Here is a 25,487-nt window from a genome sequence, read left to right as displayed (position 1 = left end):
ATTCGGTTGTTTTGTTCTTTGAATTAAATAATATATGATTACTGTATCTGTGTAGAATTTGTGTTAAATTTATTATCCTTTCCTCTTTATTCTGATATTTGTTATCTCGGTTAATCGCGTCGAACTTTCCGCCATTAAAACACCACGTGGTTGCATTTTCTCACGTGACTACCAGACGAACTGTTATTGGCTGATAGAAACGTGTCTTGGTGGCGACCGCCGCCAAACATAGAATTCAACCAACTTTTGCGGCACGAGAAAAGCGGCACAAAATCGACTTCTGCGGCGAGAAAAAGTGACGTCATTCTGCCGCTTTTCCTTGCCGCGCCGCATGTGTGCATCCGGCTTAACGCGGCAAATGTAATGTCGAAATCTTTTAAAACGCCATCTGTCGGTAGAAGTGAAAAACTACGACCGATTGCCGGGCTTACTCCAAGGTTCTAGAATATATTCTAGGACCTTGCGGCTTACACCGCCGCGGTGGCAGTGACCGGAAGTACGACTTCCTCCCGTCACTGGAAACGGAAAGAAAGGAGAGCGCTACCATTTTTCGATAGATTTTATTTCAAACAGACTTAACTAATATTTACAAAACGGATAAAGTGCGACCGGGCCTTCGACATTCCCGCCCCGGGCCGCCCGCCCGCCGCCACTAATTTTAAAAAAACAAAAGCCGGACGCGCCCGGTATTATGTACAGTGTGAATGGTGACGGACGCCGGTCGGAGCGGCCTTCCGGACGTTTTCCGGCCGAGGAGGAGGACCTAGACCTTTCCACCCTCCTACGCTTTTACCTCCTGGCAAAATTCGCGGAGAGTTTCGTCTCAGTTCCCCGAAAACGTCGACGGAGATTCTGTTTCTCTTCCGGGAAAAACTCTAATTTCCCTCCGAGGGGCCGGGAGGAAATCGGAGCGCGCGGCGGCGCCCAGGACCAGAGGGGGTTTCGGATCCTCCGTCCTTTAGACAAAAGAGGGGGCGTCGGCGGGTGGAAAACGTCCGAAAGGTTCCGCTTTTCCTTCCTTTCCTTCGGCACGAGTGAAAAAATAAGCTTAAAAGCGCGCTCTTTTGATTTCTTCCAATAAAATCCGTTCAGAGTCCGGATGGCCGGGGCGGGAAACGGTTAAGAATCGCCGGAAGTTGCACCCCGTGGCAATAATACAGAAACTCTTCGTTTTTCAACCGGCCGGATTCGTCCGGTCCGCCCCGTAACCACTTCCGGCGCTGCGGGCGGGGCCCGACGTTCTCGGTCTCGCCCCGGCCGTCGTCTCCGGCGGAGGCTCGACGCGCGCGCTCGGGGGCGTCGACGCGCCACGGCCCGACCCGCTACAAAATTTAAATTACCACGTCACGCTGGATACTTACACGCTATTTACAGGGCGCCGCGGCGGAAGACGACGCGCGGTCTCTCCCGGCGGCGGGCCGAAACGCGCGCGTCGTCGACGTGACGCCGCTCCGCAAATTCCGCGGCGCGGAGATATGTGGCCGCCCCCCGGGCCGGAGGGCGGGGGGCGATTTCTAATAAATAAATTAAACCGGCGGAGAAAGAAGAGCGGAGAGAGGGGGAGAGATCAGAGCTCAAAAAACAAACGGATGCAAGAGGAATAAATACTGCCGCATCCCAGAGAAACGGGCAGATCCAAAACCATGGTGACGTTTTCGCTTTCTACCGGAGGGCGAAGAGGAGGGGAAGGCGGAGGGAACCGGCGTCCGGAAGTGTCGGCTCGAGACGACGTCCCGACGCCGCCGAAAGCCGCCTCCAGAGTGATCAGGGTGAAGTCTCCCGGGAATCATAAATCCGGGAATCTGTTGGGGTCTTCTTGGTACTCAGAGGGCACGTCGAACAGGCCGTCGGCCAGGTCTTTGCGGAAGTGGAAATCCTGAAAGGTGATTCGAGCCGTCACTGTGGGCAGAATGGGAATATCTGCAAAAGCCGGAAGTCAGTGGGGTGTGGTCGAACCGCGGCCAGAACTAAGAGCGGCACTCACCTATTTTGACGGGAAAGCCGGAGGGTAACTTCATCTGAACGAACTCCCGTAACTTATTGAAGTGTTTGAAAGGCGCGATGACCTCTAGAACGTTCAGCAGACTGAAATGCGGGAAAACAGACAGTTAGAAGTGTCGGGCAGCGCGAGCGCGTAACGGAAAAAGAAATATATCAACTTACGCATCGACCGAGAGAGGAAATTCTTCGCTCTGTAAAGCAGAAAATTTGGTTAAATTAATTAGCACCAGACCACCTTCGATTTCTATTTGTAGACATTAAGACCGAATTGCCCGTGGGACGGAAAAATAGGTTGGCGGGTCAAAACCGGCGGAGTGGCCACGATCGAAACCGACAGATACCACGCGCGGTTACTTCTTGCGGACTCGCGTAACGGATAAGAAGGGAAAGGGTTTACCATGGCCAGTGTGGCTTTAAACACTTTCGACGTCTCTTTGCACATCATGCTGCGTCCCAAGTGGCAGTTCTTTCCCACCGGCGCGTTGACGTATTCCTCCCAAGTTATTCGAGACACCTTCGGAGGCTGTAACGACTTTCTCCTCTGTGGCTGCAAACAAAAATATTATTATTTAACCACTATCCGAAAAGGCAAAACCTAATTCCGTCGGAATCAGAAAAGTCTCCCTTTCCATTGTCACGGCTGTTTACGGGAATGCCCCATACATCGGGGCAGAGCATTTTCTATCCTCCCAACCCGACTTCCTTGGTCAATTACTAAAATTATCGGTCCGCTCTTCTTAGCCATGGTCAAATTCACCGGTGATGAGGGTGAGAATAGTTCTTAGCTACGTCCATCCTTTTCCCCAAGAATTATTTTTCACTTCTACCATACGCGGTTCTTACCTTAACAACACAAGTTAACGTAAACGAAGAAAGTTAAAACGGATGACATTTATTTTGCCATTTATCACGCCGGTACGGTCTCACCTGGTTTATTTTTGTAATTATGTAATTCGAAACGAAATATTATGCGTAAATAGGAAAATTTGTACAATTTAAGGCTTACCTCAGAACCGTCCAAATTGACAGAATTTCCCTTTGTAAAACTTTCGATTATTGCTTTATTTTTTTGTAAATCTTCTTCCGTTAAATGTTCTCTCCTGAAATTAGAAACGGTTTCAGCTTCATCATTTATTGTTTAAATTACAAAACTTCCATCGATATTGCATCGTCATTAAATAAACGAAATTTAATGTCATAACACAAAACTAAAATCATAATTGAAAAACAACAGTAGATTATATAAGTTATTCCTGCTATAATGATAGATTACAATATTTATATATTTATCCCTTAAAAGGAGATTAGCTTACTTTATTTTATTGGAAAAGAAAATAATTACGCATCCGGTAAATTTTATTTTCCCGGCCGTTACGTACACGTAACCAGGGAAATTATTGGAATCGTGTTGAATTTGATACCTCAGAGTTTTTTTTTTTTTTTTTTTTTGGTTTATCTCCACGTTTTGAGACTTCCCGAATCCGAACAAGTCAAAAAAATTCCGTGGATGCCTGTGTTGGCTATTTTGCTTAACATCTTGGGACGGAGTAAAGATTAAGTAACGAAATTTGTCAGGGTGGTTTGTATGCCAGGAGCATCGATGCTATTAAATTTTGCTGGTTAAAGGTCTAGGGGTGAAAAGTAAGAGAGATCGGACTTAATGACGATTTTACTCCTTATTAACATTTATACTTTTCTTTTTTTTTTAAATAAAACTTGTCCCTGCGCTCAAAATTAAGCGTTTTGTCATTTTATAGTATCGAGGTTGAGGCCGAAGTTTTAAACGCGAAAACGTGTACGTCGGACGTTCAGCCCGCTTTCCTGTAAGCCTAGAAGTTTGACAATGGCGTTTGGAACGTCGAACATGATTCCACGCCATTGTCAAACTTCTAGGCCAGTGGTTCCCAACCTTTTCTAGGATGCGGAACACTTCTGTGAGCAATTTTCTTTAGCGGAACACTTACTTAAGTTAATATGAAATACATAAGCTTGTCATCAGTTATTTTATTAGAATTGAGCAGTTATAATTCAAAATCTTTACTCATATTATTAACGCCAATTCTAAGACAGGAAAAAATATACCTAAATAACTTTAATGGGAAACTTGTGCCTGATGATTTTTTACATATTTCATTCAGTTTTTTTCATTGCCTTTACCTTATTCAAAACAGTAGTACACTCCATAAGTACGAGTCGTACATATATATTTAAGTTTATGAAAATTTTATGATTTAAATTTTTTTATATTCGGTGGCTCGAATACGATTATACACTTTCCGATTTGCGACTGAATCTGCGGAACACTTGGAAGATGCTTACGGAACACCGGTTGGGAACCACTGTTCTAGGCTTACAGGAAAGCGGCGCTGAACGTCCGACGTACACGTTTTCGCGTTTAAAACTTCGGCCTCAACCTCGCTAATAATTAAAAAAATACAACTTTTTTATAACCATCTCGTAACGGATGGCGTCACACAATTTTATTAAGTTAAACTGTAATTAGTTAAAATTATAAAAGTTATATTGTAAATAAGATCTCGTAATAGCCGGGAAAGTTATACAGTTCGGATTTTTTCCACCATAAAAGAGATTTGCGATTTTTAATTCGAACTGACTGTTGTATATAGAAATGTCGATAAGATTTTAAACAATTTTTTGAATTTCCAGAGGAATAGAGAAATAATGGAAAAAAGATCTGTATTACTTAAATATTTTCATTACTGCACGATATAACAACACCAAGTTTTAAGAATTATATATCAGGTACAATTTTCAAATATCTAAGTTTCGATAAAATACATCTAAATTATCCCTGCATCTATAGTCGAAACAAAATTAATTTATATTCGGTTCATGTCCAACACCCACTAACATTTTAATAATAAAACTGTTCAAACGAAGTCGACGGTTACAAAGAATGGATACTTATACGTTATTTAATAGACCGAAACTAAGCGATCGGCATAAACTATTACTTCACACTTTACTGATGATTCCCGCCCTGCTCCACTGACTTTCTGTCAGTCGGTAATATATTTTACAGAACTTTATCTGTCGAAAACATGCATTATTAACATATAACACTCTGCTACGATATTTTTATTTGACTTCAAGTGAAGTAGGAAGTGCATTCAAGTTGTAAGGTCTATTTTTTTCTAGGGGAAGGGAACAGGTAGCAAAGTGAGATTTTTATAAAAGAAGCGGGCACTGTTTGTCGTCGCATAACAGAGAGAGTAGCACCGCACGGAACTCTAGAACACTAAGAAGGGATTTTTGGAAATTCCACCACGGGGGAGAGGGATTAACCTGAAGAATTCGGCTTCTATCGTACTATTTTAAATGTGGTTTTTTGCGTTTTCGAGGGAAATCAAACATATTTTTAGACCTATCTAAAAATTCTCTAATTAGTCTCAGAAGAGGATGAACCTAATTCTTGCACCCTGATAAACTCCTACGTAAGATAACCTTTGTAAATATAAATCAAATACTATAATGTAATACAATAGAAGGGTTAGAAGTATGAAATAATCCAATAATATTAATCTTTGCTGTAGTTATTTTTTGTCCGAGCAACGCTGGGCTTGTCTGATAGTTGATAGAATAAATATTGAATGTTCACGTGTTTTCTAAATTTTAACACGCATCATTTTTACACTTCTCTGGTCTCGAAAATAGGAGTGTGAATTACAATCGGGCACAAAGTAATGCAACCTCGTTCGCGTCGTTTGCTCTTCATCTTGCTTCACAATTTACGTGCATTATGGTTGGTATAAATGTGGTACACGTCCTTCTAACTATTCTGGTTTTGGAACACAAATGGTCCTTGGGCTATAGCAAGCCGAGTGTTCTATAAAGCTATGTTTAAACAGAGTTATCCACTATGTTCAAAAACACGTAAGCTTATAGATATTTCAATGTGACATTATGTGTCTAGTAAATTTCGTGTTTGTGCATATCAATGTAGAATCTTGCGTTAAAATGTTGATCGTATAGTAATTTTGACTAATTTTTGTACCGATCCGCAGATTTGCATACCTTATAAATGTGTCAGTTGTCAAGCACTTTAAACACAAAAATAAAACACTTTACATTTATTGCTGTTTGAGTACATTAACTTCCTGTGGCTGCATATTATAGTGTATGCATATTTGGAAGCTACTACTTTCGAGTTTTGACATCTTGAAAACCACTGCACCTTCTAGTCAATGGCAAGCGGAATCCGCATCTCGCTGCAAACATCACTATAATACATTTACACACAAGCATCTAAAATATCCAAGCCCAACTGGTATTAGCAGTTAAATTCTGTATTTGGCTACATTGGCTATCAGGTTTTAGAGCGAGGCTACCCCATAAAACACTACTGCATTGCTGTTAGACTTCGGCAAGTCCTCAAAATTTGTCTTCTGTTTTAATTTAGAAGTGGACAAAATTTGAGTTGCAAGATACAAAGACGCAAAACGCAGAAAGTTAACAAAAGCATTCAATGATAAAGAATCTTAAAATGTTAATAATCAGAACTTAATTACATCCATTTACATCAGTCTATAAAGTCGAAGAAGTACTTATTATGTATATACTGACCTCTTTCGTGATTCTAATAAGAGTCCATTAATAATGTAGAAATCTGCTAAAAATGGTCCAACCATCTCCTGAAATAAGCAAACAAAACAGTTTATGCTAATCTCCACTCAAGTTTAAATGACTGCTTAAGCATAATACACACTACATACAAAACAAACATTTAGATTTGACATTTTATCAGTCACAGAATAATTATTTAAAATAGATTATTAATCAAGTATTTAAGTTTGTATAATATTAAAACATATTTCAGCATAAGAAAAAAATAAATATAAAACTTCATTTGCTTTAATAAAATATTTATAAAATAAACAAGGCACACATTTACCCAAATTAAACCATAAACGATTGAACTGCTTACGCAGAAATTTGAATCTACAGAATGTCCACAGATTATTGAAATGGCCCAGTTTAAAATTAGAGAGAAACTTGATTTTTATACCACGAATCAATCTCAAATTGAATTCTGCACATTTGAGAGAAACCAAACAAGTTTTTACAAATATTAATTTTTATAACTAAAATGTGACAAAAATACCACCAATATACATAAACCTCAAAATTCATTGCCAAACATCATATCTTTTAAGATCAAAATGGAAATAATGTTCTGAATTTACATTGGAAACTTAAATATATTTGATTAAATTTCTAATTAATTCCAAGTTTCAAAAAATGATCACTGATACAAACAATAGTAGTATCGACTACTGCCACTCATTTTTTAAATGGTGATAGTCACTGTCTGATCACATAAAACAATTATTTTTAAAAATCTGGTCATTTTAAGAATTATTTTTGATAATTGTCAATCAATTTCTAGATAATTTACAATCTCTGAATGTTTTCTCACAGTTATATAATAGATATTCCATTATATATAACTGAAATGTCTAGTTTTTATATGTAAAATACTCCAAAATAAGAGATGGTACAACCTCAATTTAAAGCACTAATTTGGGTAAAGGGATGTCTGAAAAAACCAAACAACCTGTTATACAAATGAGATTTTTCCAATGCTTGTGTTAAAAACTTGCCAAATTAATTAGTTATCTGTTTTTATTCTTGGACATACATTTATGTAATTAAAATTATGTATATATCAGTGGCATGTGGTGACATATGATGATAAGGAAGCTGTGCTAACCCTGGATAGAATCATTGGAAGCATTATATGATATTTTGGTATGTAGCATCATGAGCTAAACCACGTGAGGTTGGTGTTCTGTAAAGTGCATGCACAAATGCATATAATTTGGCTGCTTTACACGATTCAGATATTTTTGCCGTGGAAGTTATTCCGTATTCAACAACACTGCACTTCCATTGGGAATATGCATATACGAATATACAGTAGCAATCTTATCGTTGTTTTTCACGTGTATACAAATTTGTAATAAGATACATAATGTGGTTATAATAAAATATTAATTTTAAGTAATTCAAAGTACGTTAAAATATGAGAATAATCACACAATATGTATTTATGTTTTAGAAAATACAAGGGAAGCAGCACTTCCACAGTTTCCATGAACTGCACGCCACTGTAATATATGAAAAGTTTTCTATATATGCTATGCTTACCTACTCACTATAGTTCTGAGACTGTAATAAGCAATCTAATCAAAATAAACAAACATTTTTTGGAAAATATACTTTAATTGTATTTAACTAAACAAATAAATAATGTTCTTAATGAGCTGTGACTCACAGATTTAAAAAACAAACTTGCTAATTTAATTACATATAAAATGCATTTAAAAAATTAACAGGGTGTTAATTTTCACACATGACATACAGACTAAAAATTCTGTCTGTTAAATCCAGGTTTTACTATAATTCATTCTGATATAAAATCACAATATCTTGATTTATTCTTGTGAAACCATGTTGTAGTTTATGTTGCTCTATACTGACACAATGAAGTGACTTCTTTCAAACACTTGGCAGGTTATTCATCTTTTCATTCAGTTAGAATGTCAGTTACAAATTGCATTTCGGGCATTCGCCCCTCCTCAGCTAACTAAACATTAAAAACAAATATGTGAAAATTTGCATATGCATATGTGAATTACACATATGAAACAGCACATAATTAAAAGGAACATACCTTACAAGTACAAATTGCAGACCTACAGACAGCAAGGTAACAGATTGACAGGTAGCGGGCTTGGTGACCGGACATTCAAACTTAACGAACTTTAATTTTATATCAGTGATATTCATATAAAACCAGTTTTTTAAACAAATTGTAACGGCTAGTGTTTTACCTGTAATTTATATCCTACAGGTAAAACACTAGCCGTTACAATTTGTTTAAAAAACTGGTTTTATATGAATATCACTGATATAAAATTAAAGTTCGTTAAGTTTGAATGTCCGGTCACCAAGCCCGCTACCTGTCAATCTGTTACCTTGCTGTCTGTAGGTCTGCAATTTGTACTTGCAAGGTATGTTCCTTTTAATTATGTGATGTTTCATATGTTTAATTCACATATGCATATGCAAATTTTCACATATTTGTTTTTAATGTTTAGTTAGCTGAGGAGGGGCGAATACCCGAAATGCAATTTGTAACTGACATTCTAACTGAATGAAAAGATGAATAACCTGCCAAGTGTTTGAAAGAAGTCACTTCATTGTGTCAGTACAGAACACAATATCTTGAATAAATGCTTACTTTCTTGTAAAGTATTGGTCCATTTGTACTTGATTTCTTTTGGAGTAATAGAATAATTGTAAATTTATAGAGAGAGCATTGCGTTTAAAAAATTTTACATTTTCAATTTGCTACATTAGAAAAAAAACTGTATATTTTTGAATTTAGAGACTTATTTGACCAACATTAAATTGTTATATCAAAATACTGATATTTACACTAATAGTTACATTTACAAAATTGTAAGGTCAGGTCAAATTGTCAGGTCTGTCTTACATATTGAATACTATTTCACTTATTTTGGCAGTTCATTATAGATCTAATTATATCCTAAATAAAATGAAAAAGGAGAAAAACAGAATATTTGAGACATTATCTTCTAAACCACATACAAGTAAGAGTCTTACTTAAAATGCCCACTTTGGCAGTGTACAGTGTGTGTAATTTACATGGCAGTAATGTCAGTTACACAAAAGTTTTGTTTTCATTCTAGTAAATTTTTGTGGAGTAAATGCAGATGCACATTTTCAATGGAAATTACAGCAATGTAAATCTTGATAAATAACTTTGTTATAAACTCTCTATTCAAATGATTTACTTTCAGAAACAAGCACAGGTGAATAAAAGTGTTAAATAATAATAGTTTCATAAAAAGCAGTGTGACAAACCAGCATTCAAATATGGAAGTTAACACATTTTTTTGTACTTATTTTTGTTCCTATAAACAAAGAAAACAAACAATATAGTTTAATTCATTATTAAAATAATGAATTACAAGTCATTTGCAACCTCACCATCATACTAATGTAACCAACGATATTTTTGCAACTTTATCTCTTCATAAAACTTGTCTTACACATTTACTTATTTATATTATACTATAAATTATATGAGAATTCACAAGCAAATTTGATTACCAAAACTGATAGACACACCAGTTAAAAAAAGATAAAAATAATTTTGGATTGTCTCAATGTAGACTAATTAAATACATAAAACTTGTGATTTGATACAAACAAAATTTATTCAATAAAAGCATATATACCAAATAAAAATAATTCTGTAACCACAAAGATTTATTTTCAACAAAAAATTCTTTAAATTTACAATTTTTAAAGAATTTATTAATATGCCTCAAACTCAAACTTATAACAACCACAAATAACTTTAAGATGACTGTTTTTTCATTTCATTTTTATTGATTTCAATATGCATTTTTTATGTATACATTTGTCCCTCTTCAGTTGGGTACAATATTATGTAATATTAAGTACCTTAAAGTTATTTGTGGTTGTTAAGTTTGGGTCTGAGGCATATTAATAGCCAATAGAAAATTAACGTAGTCATCCAAACAAGAAGCAAATTATACTACTTTTTTTAACAATTTCAAAAGCACAAGAGTTATGGAAAACACTACTTCTTATCAGAACAGGAGTAGATTGTTTGAATTTCCAAAAAACCAAAGTTCAAAACGATAAAAGAAATGACTGACTTAAGTATTAAATAATTCTCAGGGTGATTATATATTGCCATATGATAACTAACTTAGAACTGATCAATAGAATTAGAATTCTTTCTTTTCTTTATTTGTACATTTCTAAATTAAAATGAAACTTAAATCTACAACTAAAAAACAGTTTGTATAGTTATATGACAGCTGATAATTGACATAGCTTGAAAGAGCAAGCAAATAGCTGTAACTGCTTTAAATCATTTATTCTTTGTATTTATAATTTGCAATAGGCATTTCATATAACATTTGGTTCTTATTAACTCCAATTATAAATAATAGAAAATTTTTCTGATTTACTTCAATGAATTTTTATAATTGATTTTATTTGTTATTTGATAAAAATAATTTGTAAGCAAAATTCATTTTATGTTTCAAATTGATAAAAATATCTTGTCACTTCTACATAAATTCTCTCTCTCTTTTTTTTTTATTTTTTCTAAAATTATTTTGCTAAAACATTATTGCTTAAATCATATTTAAATTATTTATTGTTGTAGTTTTGAATAATAAACCAAATAATTTACCGTTCTATATTCTCTGAACAGCCAGCCCGTCTGCGCCCGTGTGAAAGTTATGGATTTTGTAGACATTTGGGCCGCAACTATGTCACTGCTCATCAAAATATCCACTTCGTCTTCTATTTCGGCTTCAGATTCCTATAAAATATGGACTATGTGAAATTGAAATCCAAACTGTGGTAGGTGTATGATGAAAAACGGGTCGTCCGTACCTCGTATCTTACTATCTGGTAAACTTTTAATTTGTTATCCAGAACGATCAGAGACTTCGAAGGTTTTGCATCTCCGTTAAACAAAAAGCTGATGTCGCCTCTTTCCCATTTCATATCGCTGAAATCGACTAGAGTCGTATCTAACCTGTTAGAAAACAATTTAAGAAATAATTCTAATAAGAGTAGACAAAGTTACTTATCTCCTCTTAAAAGTCTCAGTTTTAAAAATAATTACCAGCGAATTTATCTCTGTGAACATAAAAATCATTACACTTATTATTTTTAATAAGAATATACAGGTATCCCTTGTATAACATGATAGTTGTGTTCCATAAAAGTGCCATGTTATGCAAATCCGTGATACACGCAAAAAGGACTAATGCAAAACCTAGGGTTATGGGAATAGTTCTAGAAGTTAGCAAAAGAAAACTATTGTTTTTTGTTACTAAGAGAAGTATGTTTATTGAAGCAGTCAATAATTTATTTCCAATCAATAATTAATTAACAATCACAAGTAAAAGTACCATATTATATGTTAATATTAATTTTAGTTAAATGAGGGAGTTTTCTTTTCACAAAATTTCATTATCTTCTCAGCTTTTTTGTTGATCTTAATCAGAAGTATCGACATCTTCATTTTTCTTATTTTTGTCATAAAATTTTTTTATGGATGACGAAATAAAAATATGTTATTAATCAAAACTTTGTTCTAGCGATTCATGTTTGTTCAGTCGAGTACCAAGTGACTCTTTTCCAGAATTTGTGTTTGAATACCAAACTGTTGGAGTACCAACATACCATTGTATTTCGTTTGTCATTTTTACAAATGGTTAAAAAAAGTTTAACATTTACTAAATATGAAGATTAATCTATAAAAAGAAAACACAGTGACAGTCTTAAGGAATAAAGTTTGAAAACAACAACAACAACCAACTGTTAAGAAAGTTAGTGCAATTTTTTCCTTCTTTGTCCTGTCAGTTTTCTTTAAAGTATACCTGATGAAAAGCACAAAATAATTTGAAAATTTCAATTTTTAAAATCCATGGGCAAATTTGAGACGATGCATGTGATTACTTGAATAAAAATACATTGAACAACAAAGTTTACACTTAAAAATTGTGAAATTTTATATGTAGCATTTCCAAAATCATGTTAGAGCAAAACCGGAAGTTGTGTGATACAGGGGATATCCCCAATTTTCAGTGTTGTATGAGGAATACCTGTATTTTTGATTACTTAAAGTTTTGGGTTAATGTTACCTTAGGTGCCAAGATGGCGGGGCTTCCGGTATTCTCAAAACAGAGTCATGCAAGGTACTGATGATAGAGGGAGCTATCTGTTAATAGTGTGATGAAATTTGAAAATACGTTGAACATGACATGTAAAATGTGATTGGGAACTGATATGCAAATTTGTTAGATTTGGCATTGTAGATGGTAGTTTATTGTAGAAATATGCAAATTAACATGTAGGTAGACAATACTGACAGTGTTACATTGTATATGTAGTGGAATATTTGATTGTTTTTAACAATATTTTTTCCAAAAAAGTTAAATAGGTAAATGTATTTTTCTTAAACAATATCTTTTGAGAATTTGATTTAAATATCATCATAATTTGTTGTTCAATTTTAATTCTTTTTTTTTTAGTTTTTTGCTAATTCTGTGACAATGTGTTTTGTAGAATTATGTTCCAATGGAATTTAGCTTAGGTTGTACCAACACGTAAATTCTATCAGCTAATGGAAAATTAATATTTGAAATTAGGTTAGGAACATGTTAATGATAATGCCTATAATTTTGCTTGAAAGGTAGGGTTATTGTTACCTATGGATAGTGAACACGGTGGCTCGTCTCAGAAACAAAGGGGATGCTTGCACTAACCTAACCTAACCTATTCTAATTTGTTTGGCAATAATTATGATAATAATAACCAAATTTTTGTTTATTTCTATATTGAAGACATCTTGAAATGCCTTTAATATGGAAATAAAATTGGTTAAAGCTTATAAATGTAACACATTTACAAGCTTTAATCAATTTAAAAATCCATCATATTTATTCCTATAAAGTAACAAATTATAATATATTGACTTGTAATCTACCAAACGTATATAAATATGTAACATGTTTATATAATAATGTTAGATTACAAGCCAATTTATTTATTTCTAAAACCAAAGACAAAATACTGGAGTATTTTTACATAACTGTCTTCTAAATTTAACTCTATTATAATTCTTTTGCTTATCATCACAACTTCTTTTCAATGTTCCAACAACAAATTCTAGCTTTTTAACTTCCCAGCTTACAGTTATTATATGAAGTTTTACTTTCATTCACATTGTTATATAATTCAATTTGTTGCTTACAATTATATTCTGAATGTCATTAAATGGCATCAATCTTAATTCAATGTGTGTGTAGAGAAAGCATTTTGACGATATTATTTTCAATCAAAAGTTTACATAATCAGATGGCACCGAAAGCTTGTTGGCAAATGGATTACATCATCTTATAACACAAAAAATTATATCTGTATTCTACATATAATGTGAAAAAAATCTATATTTATTCATATTTTATTATTCTGTGAAAAAATAAAATAGTCTGTAAGAATTTTGTGATTTGTTATATTAATATTAATTACAGATTCATAACTAAAAGTTTTAATAATGCATTTCAAACTGATAATTCTATACAGCATAATTATTTCAAAACATCAAAATAATAGTAAATATAGAGAATAATTTACCTTATATTTGAACCTTTCTTGTGGATTCGACATATGTCCGAAGGTAATATTCTGGACACGAGAGGAACTAAAAAAGAATAATATTCTTAAATAGTCAAGATATTTAAATACAATATAATAAATACTATAGTTGTTATGATGTTTAAAATAGATGCCACAAGTATTCAAAGAAAACTGTTGATCTAATTACAAAGCATGTCTACTTAGCAATTCTAAGATCAGTCTAGAATAGTGAAAGATAAAAATAATGCTTTCTTCTTGTCAAAAATTAGTGAATGTTTCTAAGCACAATTAATGTTTAAACCTAATCCAGAAATAACAAATCTTCAATTTATATCAAATTATTTTATATTTAGAAAAGCATCAGCTTATATTAGTATTCTTAATCCACAATTTAAAGGATTTATAACTGCTAAAAACCACATATATATACATCTTTGTCTTAGATAAACACATCAGTTCTTCTTACATGAATACCTGTCAGTAAATAACCTCACCTTAAAAACCAGTAATATTTTTAATTTTCAGATGTTTTTGGTCATTTTTATCAACCTGTTGGATAAAATGGCAATTGAATGACTGTCAATATCTGTCAGTATTCTCCTGCTGCATGGAATGAAGGAATAATTCAATGGGAGTTTTTACATCCAAAAACAATGCTGCCTAGTGTAATAAAATTTTATTTATAAATATAATAATTCTTTTTTACAATACAGCTATGCCTCAACTTAACAACCCACCTGTTTAATGCCAACCTACCACTCCATCTTACAACCTTCTTTAATCTTAATCTAATTCCCACATTGGTCAATATTCACAATTTACAAGACTACATATTTAATTTATAAATTTGTACTTTATTATGCATCCCATTTAGAGGATTTGATGACTAAAATACTAATCTGAATGTTATTTTCTTTTAATGGATAAACTTTAATTTTTTGCAGTACATCATTTTTCTGATTTTTTCTGATTGTATTTTTATATTCTGTAATATGTAAGAAATGCCTTTTCTTTATTCACAATAAATAAAAATGATTAAAATCCTAATTTAACAACCTAGTCTTAGGAATGGAAATCTGTCATTAAGTAAAGAGTGGCTGAAAACTTTTCTTGAAGGACTTTTGAAGGAGACTGTGCAAAGGTTAATTCATCATACAGGCCAGTCTCTGCAATGTCTCTGTCAACAGATGATTAATTTGATAAAACATTCTCTCTGTTACTATGGCCATCAGTTTAACCTTTCTTAAAACGAGTAAAAAAAAGCATCATTTTCTGGTCCAATTTTAACTCATTAAAATGTAATTTAATTATTATAAAGCTATTATTATATTTAATATGTAAAAAACTGCAGACACATGTGCTTACAATAAAAATCTTTTGAAAAATGACTGCAAAAACAAAAATTTCCCATTTCTGAACACAGAAATGCCAAAGAGAAACTTAGTTCCTACTTGCAGAAAGATGAAATGAAAACCAATCAGAAAACAAAAATTTTTTGTGTCAATTTAGTTTTCCAAAAATATAAAATGACTGTCTTGTGGTATAAAAAAATCAAACAATGTCTACTTTTGATGTATTAGAATATCATCAAAATATGAAGATGGATTGTAGTCAAGAGCAAATTATTCACCTGTCAAAATAATGTCATTCTTGATTTCCTCTCCTTTCTGTATTTTTTCCTGAAAGTTAAATATCAGTGTATAAAAGTTAATATACATTTTACATTTTGTCCTAAGTGATCGATGTTTTATATGGTATATTCTCATGCTGATCTATTGATGTCAAGTAATTTGCTTCAGTTGGTTATTTAGTTCTTTTCCTGTATATATGGTAACAGAAAAAAACCTTTTTTTAAGTTGGTTTTCTGGACTCTCTACTCGAAGGAAATAAAATATTTCTGTTTTCTGTTTCTGTAATAAATGGAAACTGAACTTCACAGTTATTTCTATTCCTCTCATTATTCATTATCAATTCGTATGATTTGCTAGATTAATTAATCTGGAAGTAGTTGAAACTAGCTGGGAAATGGTACACTCACTAGAAAGGCATCAACAAAAACAGAATTTGTTAATTTAAATTTAACATGTTTTGTGTTTGTAATGATTACTACATGCTTCATTCATAAATATCCAAAAATAATCATAATTCTAGCAACTAATGGATCATCTTTTGTTGGAAAAATATCTAATACTAATCTCCATTGAAAATTCATTCTAATTGAAGCTCTAAAATGTCTGAATGCTTAGATATATACTTCTTTGGATAAAATAAATTCTTATAACAAATTATATACTGTAATAAACTCATTTAACACATTCAGTGTCAAAGACACTTTGGAGTATCCTATGCTATCTTATCTAATACATCAGGGATGTTTGTGTCACCCCCTAAGGGTTTGTTTATCTCTCTTGAAAAAATTTTATTATCATTACTTATAGAAAAGAAAGTTTATTTTATTGTTTATTGTTTACTTCAAAGAATGTAATTCATCCATTGGTTTTGTATTAGTAAGTTTATAATTAAATATTAGCAGTTTGTATTTATCAGGGTACATTGAAACTAATACCTCCAAGATCATAATTTTTTATTAACAAACATATTTCAGAAATGTAAGTATGAAAGGATAACTGAAAATGTTCTCTATCAATTGATGTAATCACTTTTCCACATAGTTCCCATTTATGGCAACATACTTATACCAATGTACAATGAGATGTACAAACCTGTTCCTGTAAAAGTCAAAAGTCCTCTCGTGCAACCACTTCAATACCTCTGCTATCACTGCCACATCTGAAGAGAAATGTGTGCTTAAAATGTTCCTTAAGCTTTAGAAACATGAAAAAATTGCAAGGTGCAAGGTCTGGGCTATAGGATGGGGTAAAATATCATCAAACTGAAACTTCTCAATTGTGCGTGTTTGCTTGCTTGTGTGAGGCCAAGTGTTGTCTTGGTGGAGAATTGTCATCATCTCACAACAAACCATAAGAAGCCATCGCTTCAGATTTCTTCAAGTGACAATATATTGTTCCAGGTTGATAGACATGCCATAGTCCAAGAAGTCAAGATGAATATCATTGTAGTCCCAGAAAACAGTATTCACACTTTTCCTGTTGAGGGAGTTGCTTCGAATTTCTTCAGTTGAGGTAAACCTTTGTGTCTGTACACCAAGGACTGACATTTTAACTCAGGAACATTCTAGTGTGTCCAGAATTTGTCACTAGTCACAATTCTGAGGAGAAAGGCATCACCATTTGTGCCTTAGCAGGTCAAGAGTTGTTGACAAATTTCTTTTGCTGGTCTTTCATTTCATCAGTGAACTGTCGAGGTACCCGATGCGCACAAATTTTCCTATATTGCTGCATATTCTAGACCAGTGATTCTCAACCTTCTTAGCTCTGCGACCCCCCAAATAGTAAATATAAATAAAATTAATATTTCGCGACCCACCACCCAAAGAAATAATAACAGTAAACCTTACTATTACTAACTGAATTTTGACTGTAATTATAAATGTAAATTTTTTAAAAATATTATATAATCACATTGCACTAATTTTATACATTAAGAAAATACTGACAGTATAAAAAATATAATACAACTATTCCTATTATTTTATGTTGCTGTGGTTATACTGACAGGTATGAACATGCACATATGACGTGTACATAAATGAGCAATTTACACGTTCCAACTTGATGTGTATGTGCTCTTTCCTTTCTTTACATGTATACTTATTATAAGTAAAATGTTTATAAGTTTATAATAAATGATTTTTTTCATAAAATGATTTCATTATTGTTTTGACCCCCCTTTAATATCACTGCAACCCCAGGTTGAGAAACGTTGTTCTAGATAATGCAATGCACTTACTCCTAAGAAATATCCAAAATTTCTGAATTTCAATTCTCACAAACCAATTTGTAAACAGAAGCCACTTGCCCATTGCCACATGCAGATACCAGTCATCCACTACATGTTTGGTCATCCCTCAGATTTGTGTCAGCATATTCTCATCTTTCATAGTTCTTACCCTCCTCCTAACTGTACTGACATCAATACATGCATCTGCATATAGAGCATGTCGATTGCTCCAATTGACATGCTCTCCAATTGACAACAGCTCATTGCTTTAATCACATGTTCATGTAAGTCACCATTTTCAAATCTGAAGTGTGCAAATACAATGTTGCTGAGAATCATGAATCACCATTAAATGGACGTGCATACCAAGAATCAAGAAAATTCCCAAACTACTTTGACACAATTTGTCCCATCATCATATAAGTTATGACCTTGGAGATTTTACTTTTCAATATACCCACATAAAAGTTCTGTGGCTTGTAAAGATTATCTAGTGAGAGTAAATATTTGCATTAGTATTCTGTATACTAATTTTTACTAGTCCAAAAATTTGTTACAAATTATAATTATAAAAACTGTATTTTTTGTTTAATGAAGTTTTCCAATGCTATTAATTTTTGTTTTTCTTTATTGAAATAAACTTTTATTTACAAATTTGACACATATATCAGCAAAATAATATAAATATTCTTTTTAAATTTATTTTAAAATGTCATACGAAATATCCTTTTTGCAATTAATTTATAGATTTTTCAGCATACTGACAGGGAAGTTGGATTTAGCAGTAAACATGTTAAATGATAAAATAATTAATTTTTATGGTAAAATTAAAGAAATATTAAACAAAATTTAAAGCCATTAATCTTATTCTAAATGTGATTTAAATTTTTTGCGTGTGATCAGATAAAATCTATAAAATAAACACTTAAAAATGAAACAGCTCCACAAAAGCAATATTTTGTAAGTAAAGAACTAAGATTTACTTTTCTAGCAATAAAAAATAGAGGAAAACTTGGTTCACCAAATAATAATTTTATTAAAAAAATATTTGGAGTCAATAATTTAAATTGAATTAATCATTTTTAGAATATAAATATCATTGAAACAATATTTACTTACCCCAACTCTGAAAATCCCATTTCAACTCCATAAAGAAGTCACCCATTTGATTTAATGCACGAATTAAATCGGGTCTTCTTAATTCCATCGCTTCGCGAGACTGAGATTTCAGTTTTCTCAACAGAGACGCAACTAATAAAGTAGTAATTATCATTTTTAATTCATAAAATTTACAACTAATTTGTTAGAATTTTAAATTAGTTTATTTGTTTCAATTAAACTTAATTCCTTTTTGAAAAATCATTCACAAAACAATATCATCTTTTCACAAAAAAACATGTAAGTACCAATAAACAAACATCATTGTCAAACCCAATATATTTAAAGCTATCCTCCAACTAATGCTGAATACTATCGGGCTAGAAATGGCTAAATACATTAATAATTTATAAGACAATTTAGCACTATTGTTAGGCTATAGGTGCCATCTCTTGAAAAATTTAAGAATTATAATTTTAATTAAGTAATTTTAAATAATTTAGAACAGTAAGCATCTGCACAATAAGGAGGAGTTGTGGGTTCAAGTCCCATTCTGGGCCAATTCTTTTCTTCCAGCAGTTCTAAATTATTTAAAATTATTTAATTAAAATTATAATTATTAAATTTATCAAGAGATGGCACCTAATGCCTAACTATAGTGCCAAACTGTCTTATAAATTATTAATATATTTAGCCATTTCTAGCCCAATGGTATTCGACATTAGTTGGAGGATAACAGGTAAATATCATCTGAAAAAATGTATGAAAGTTTACAATAAATCTATTAGACAAATTGGAGGAGGATATTAAAATAATAGGACAAATGTCAAATAAATATCTGAGTTTACAATTAAATAACAAAATTAATTTAGTAAGAGAGATGACATCACAAATTTAATACTTGTGGAGTACAATCTGTAACAGAAGCATAAACACACCTGTTTTTTTAATTAATTTAAATTTAATTTATTACTTAACAATAAAAGTTTTATATGATGATTTTATATATTAATTAAATTATTTATACAAAGTTTATAATATATATAAAATAATTACATCATTCATACAATTTTTTTTAGATTTTGACTAACAAAATTATAAACACAGTGTTAAGAAATAACAATTAAAAATTGTTTTGATACTTTGAAATCCCATCTTTTGATGAAATTAATTGAAATATTCTATCTGCCATTAAGTTTACTAATTTTTAAATTTTTCTTCAGTTAGTGCCTCCCATGCTTCCATAATTTCCAATTTTAGTTCATTTACACTGTACTTATTGTATCCTCCATAGACAGCAAATGTTAGACAGTCCTATAGATTTTTGATGGGATTCATATCTGGACTTCTAGATGGCCAATCAATTACCTTATTTTTTTCTTTTTCAAGCCATTGTTTTTTGTTGATTTTGAGGTATGTACCAAAGCATCATTCTGTTGCAATTTCCAGTTACTTCTACCAATTAATGGCCAAATGTAATTAAGTTGCCATAGAGCATCTTTTGATAGTTTTCAGAGTTCATTTTATGACTAATAAAAACATCTCTCTTACCACCATATCCAAATCCTGCCCACACCTGATCCTTCTCTGCACTGTCTACTCATTTTCATTTTTTTATTATTTTTTAAGTCATGCCAGTACTTGAAAAGTCATCTGGTCCATCTAAATTCCATTTCTTTTTAATCTGTAAACACTATTTGATGTCACTCTGAGATCCAAGACATTTTTTCTTTTGCCCATTGAAGTCTAGCTAATTGGTAATTTTAGTTTGTTACATTTTTAGAAAGTTCACAGTTTGATTATTATTTAGGATTCTCCAAACAGTCATGTGCAATACTTTGATTGGTAGAGCAGCTGCAGCTTCTCTTGATGGCATATTTTTGTTTGTTATTAATTGAAACATTTGACATCTATTGTTGTTGGTCAGGTTTTTAGGTGTACCAGATCATTTAATTTTTCCATACTGTTCTTTTTGCTGTAAAACATGTCTTACAGCAGATGTAGAACAATTCACACTAGCTGCTACTTGTGTTAATGACTTGCCAGATCTATGTAGTAAATGTATTTCATGAATTTCTTGTTCTGCTAGACTGCAACCATGAGGCATTGTTTAAAATCCTTTCAAAATTTCTAAACACTGTTTAAATTGCCACCATATTTGATTTCAAAACTATTGTTGCCCTCTATTGTTAATAATAAGAAGAGAGACTTAAATTATTGTACATTTTTAGTAATTTTTAAGTCTGTATTTATAATTTTGTTACAGTCCAAAATTAAAAAAATTAAAATAACTTTAAACTAGTTATCATTTTAACATAAAAATTTACCAAAAATTTATTAAATTATATTTAAAATCCATATCTATAAATAATTTTTATAAGTTTTTAAGCTAAAATTAAAAAAAAAAAATAATCAAAAACAGGTATGTTTACACTTTTGTTATATAGACTGTAATATCTCTTACTACATTAATTAATAGGCAATAAATGTAAAAACTGTTTAAATAATATAATTTGAAATAGCAGAAATACAGTAACAAGACCAGACACGACAAAACGAGACAAATATTAAATACACAGAAACTGAAAATATTGAAGGAAGTACAGGATAAGACACATTAGACAAAGTCAGGCATAAAAAGTTAAAGACTATGACACAACAATAGATAAATGGACAGCTAACAGAATATTACAATGACAAAAAAACACAATACAAAGAACAGATGAGATGCTACCGATAAAGATTTACAATTGGAGAACAACAGGGCAATGAGGAAGAGGAAGATCAAAAAAAAGATAAATGAACACTATCAAAAGAAATCAATGGATACATTTCGGTACTCGTCAAACAGTGCATCGGCGAATGACAACATATTAAAATAGATTTTTCAATATTCTCCGTCAAGTTTGTACGAGTAATCTAATTTGACTTTACCGAAGCATCTAATGTAGATATTTATAAATTTTTATTTGTAAAAATGCATAAAAGAACAATTCAAACATCACATCTAATATCAATAATAGTTCTTATCAATCTTTTTAATTAAAAGTCAGAATTATTGAATGTACTTAAAAATTTTTTAATGTAAAATGAAAACCATTCACACTTTTCCAGCAAAAGGGTTTGCAGAACAAATATTTTCAGTATATCTTATAAACCTGCCTCAGGTTTTAAACTACAGAATTCTGAACTGAACTACACTACAAAGTTTTGAAATGAAACTTGTTCAGTAACCTGTAAAATGAAAATGAATTTGAAATTTAGATTTTCATTTTACAAGTTCTCTTCCAGTTTTAATTTTGGATTTTAAATTTTTTATGTTCACATTATGAAAATGTTATCATCTTTATTTTACAAATTAGGATATAAAAAAAATCTCTAGATTTAGATTAACATTAAAGACATGGTTTAAAAAGAAAGCAAAAGGAATGGCAGAGACAGAAAAGGTGGTCATTGTATACATTGAGGCAAAAAGATTAAAAAATTATCATTCAACTTATAAGACACAAAAAAAAGACTCATTTCACTCACCGAATTAATCATAATTATGTGATTTTAATTTTGTCGCGCCTATGTCACCGACCGATATGATCCATCCAAAGGTTCAGTATAGCATAGTGCATTGTTACTAATCATTTATAAATGTGCATGATACTATTTAAAATAAATATTTAACTTGCATAGAGAACAGATAATGAGAAGGTCTAATGTTAATTAAAGAATCTGTATTATCATCAAAATATTTGAAATACTACAGTAAGCATACTTTGAATTTATTCAAAATTTTCACTGAATGCATAGAATTCGACAAAAATAATCTGGAAATATTACTTCATTTCTCAATTATTTATAGAATCTTATGTTAATGCAGAAAAATTGATCGTTTGTCTGCCCAGGTTTATGACTCACTGATATTTTGAAAATTAATTAATAAAAAAGAACAATCCATCCTGTCATTGTTGCTATTTTATAGTTAATTTGAATAATTTTCCATTTATTTATGATGAGTTTAACTTCTGTTTCCCATTTATAATTACAATTATTTTTAAATTCTTGATAATTTTGACAGTTTGTAATAAAAATAAATATCAAACCATACTGTCATATATTCAAGAACAAGAAACAAACACAACAAAGACAAAAGACGCTTTAGAATGGAATAGCAAAAAATTTTCAATTTGCCATTCTCAATGATGAAAACCTAGTACGGAAAAGTGTTTAAATCCATCATTGCAACAGAAAGTGCATTAAAATGTTTTGTTACTATGAGAAACACTATTATTAAATTTAAACTAGCTTAACTAGCTTGTAATTATTTAATCTATTATATTCTTATATAATCTGTTCAAATATAACTATGCAAATAAGTAACAATTTTTGTCGTCATCAATTAAAAGATCTTACTTGTCTGTCTGTCTCCGTAACTGATGGCCTCTGCCAACGGACTCCAACCGTAGATGTTCTTCATTTTGACTGGCGCTCCGTGCGCAAGTAACAATTGCACACATTCTAATGAATAATAAAGTATTTTATTTAAACTATCCTTAATTTTGTAACATAATAAAAGTAACAGAATGTAAATTCTTTTTATATTCAGCATTTTTATTTGGCATTAAATTCAATGTAAAACTTCAAGCTTTAGATAGAATTTAATGCCAAAAAATAATCAATCAATTAATTTCATAATTATTTAGTCATACTACAGCCTGATAAAAATTTGCTTAATACTAAATGCTGGGCTTGATTTACAAGTAATGCAAGACAAATTTAAAAGATTTTTCCATAAACTTTATAGAATTATGCCATGCATAAGTGTAATTCATTAAAAAGCAATTGTAAAACTAAGAAAAAGCAACATATTTTTACCCGGAAGCATTTAAAAGCAAACTTCCATATTAAAATTCAATAACTATAATGATGATAAACTGTTTTCAAGTTCCACTTTGATGTTTTAAGATAATTCTAAATCTCTAAATAATTTTACATTTCCAGAAACTATTTATAATTAACAAAACATACTTTGTCCTCACAAATAAGAACAGATGCATTTTCATTTGCAGCTGCTGTCAAAAGAATTTTTAATACAGAAAAAATATATGCAAAATATAATACACAAAATACATTATTTACAAGCTTCTCTTTAATATTTTGAATATTTTTTCTTTAAATGAGCACAAACATGACATCCATCGATCATGTTAATTGATCTGGCGTCATCACACGATAAAATATTTCAGTTTCAAATGTTGGAAATGCAAAAATTAAAATCAAATAATACTAAAAATAATGCATCTGTTAAACAATGCACATTTTTTAAAATTTAATTCTACAAAAATTGTTTGTTTCATTTATTAAAATTCTAATAATAATTAAGATGCAGAAGCTGGCATTCAGTCAAAACAAAAACTACAAGATGATCTTGAATTAATCATTTTTGTTATTGTAATACTTTTATTTATTGTTACCTATTATGAATAGAATTTGTGACATTTAAGATAACCTATTCTTTCCTAAAGGAGTGAAAACTAATTAACTAACTTTATGTCAGAGAAAATTATAATGTTATACTTATATGTTTTACTTAAAGAGAAAAACAGTTAGAGATTCTTGAGCTCTTCTGTTTTTATTTTATTTAACATTTTATTAAATTGCACATTCGTTGAGTTAGCTAACGTTGGTCATAATGTAAAAATCGGGATTCATTTTCAATAAAAAACTGATAATCATAGAATGTTTTAATAGAATAATAAAAGGCCTTTCAAGATGTGGTATTACGCAGTGATTTCATAGCTATATATCCTATAAATCTGCCCTTTGATAATTTGCAAGGGGGGGAAATCCTCGATTCACTACTGTCTTCCAGTATGGTTGGCTGCTAAATTGATTCTAGATTTTTAATAAAATAAACGGTAAATTAAAAAGTTAATTTATTGTTTAACAAATTTTGCAACCTTCTTTACACCAATTCCGTTAATGTAATCTGTGCAAAAATTATTTTTCAAATTTTATCATCATTTAAATATTTAATATAAAATTTTATCAAAATATTTTAATGGTTTTTAACATCTTGTAGAGTTGGGTTCCTTGTCCAAAATAGATTAACCCAAATTATGTCTTATCTGTATATTAATAGATACTGTTCAGATATTCGTCGGCAATCTTTTTAAATCGACAGGAACTAGAAAACTCTTTACATGAAAATTACGTAAATTTTAAATTTTTAAGTAAAAGAAAACTTCTGGTTTATTTTATATATGTGATGGGAGATTCTTTCTTGCCTGAAT

General features: G+C 31.3%; 1 protein-coding gene across 1 annotated transcript in view; it reads right to left on the bottom strand.

Moving 5' to 3' along the window:
- Positions 1-541: 541 nt before the first annotated feature.
- Positions 542-25,487, bottom strand: part of LOC136975671 (ankyrin repeat domain-containing protein 13C-A) — a 62,942-nt gene continuing 37,996 nt past the window's right edge. Inside the window, exons 3-13 of the mRNA XM_067270777.1 lie at positions 23,608-23,712; positions 19,225-19,356; positions 14,242-14,308; positions 11,488-11,632; positions 11,282-11,413; positions 6,586-6,653; positions 3,008-3,101; positions 2,399-2,548; positions 2,164-2,192; positions 1,985-2,085; positions 542-1,920 (exon numbers count right to left, since the gene is read on the bottom strand). Coding sequence (XP_067126878.1) covers positions 1,787-1,920; positions 1,985-2,085; positions 2,164-2,192; positions 2,399-2,548; positions 3,008-3,101; positions 6,586-6,653; positions 11,282-11,413; positions 11,488-11,632; positions 14,242-14,308; positions 19,225-19,356; positions 23,608-23,712 — 1,157 coding nt within the window. The 3' untranslated portion in view covers positions 542-1,786. The remainder of the gene's footprint in view (positions 1,921-1,984; positions 2,086-2,163; positions 2,193-2,398; positions 2,549-3,007; positions 3,102-6,585; positions 6,654-11,281; positions 11,414-11,487; positions 11,633-14,241; positions 14,309-19,224; positions 19,357-23,607; positions 23,713-25,487) is intronic.

This window comes from Centruroides vittatus, unplaced genomic scaffold, assembly GCF_030686945.1.
Source record: "Centruroides vittatus isolate TY-2023 unplaced genomic scaffold, ASM3068694v2 contig_377, whole genome shotgun sequence".
NCBI lineage: Eukaryota > Metazoa > Arthropoda > Arachnida > Scorpiones > Buthidae > Centruroides > Centruroides vittatus.
This window is presented reverse-complemented; position numbering and strand designations above follow the sequence as displayed.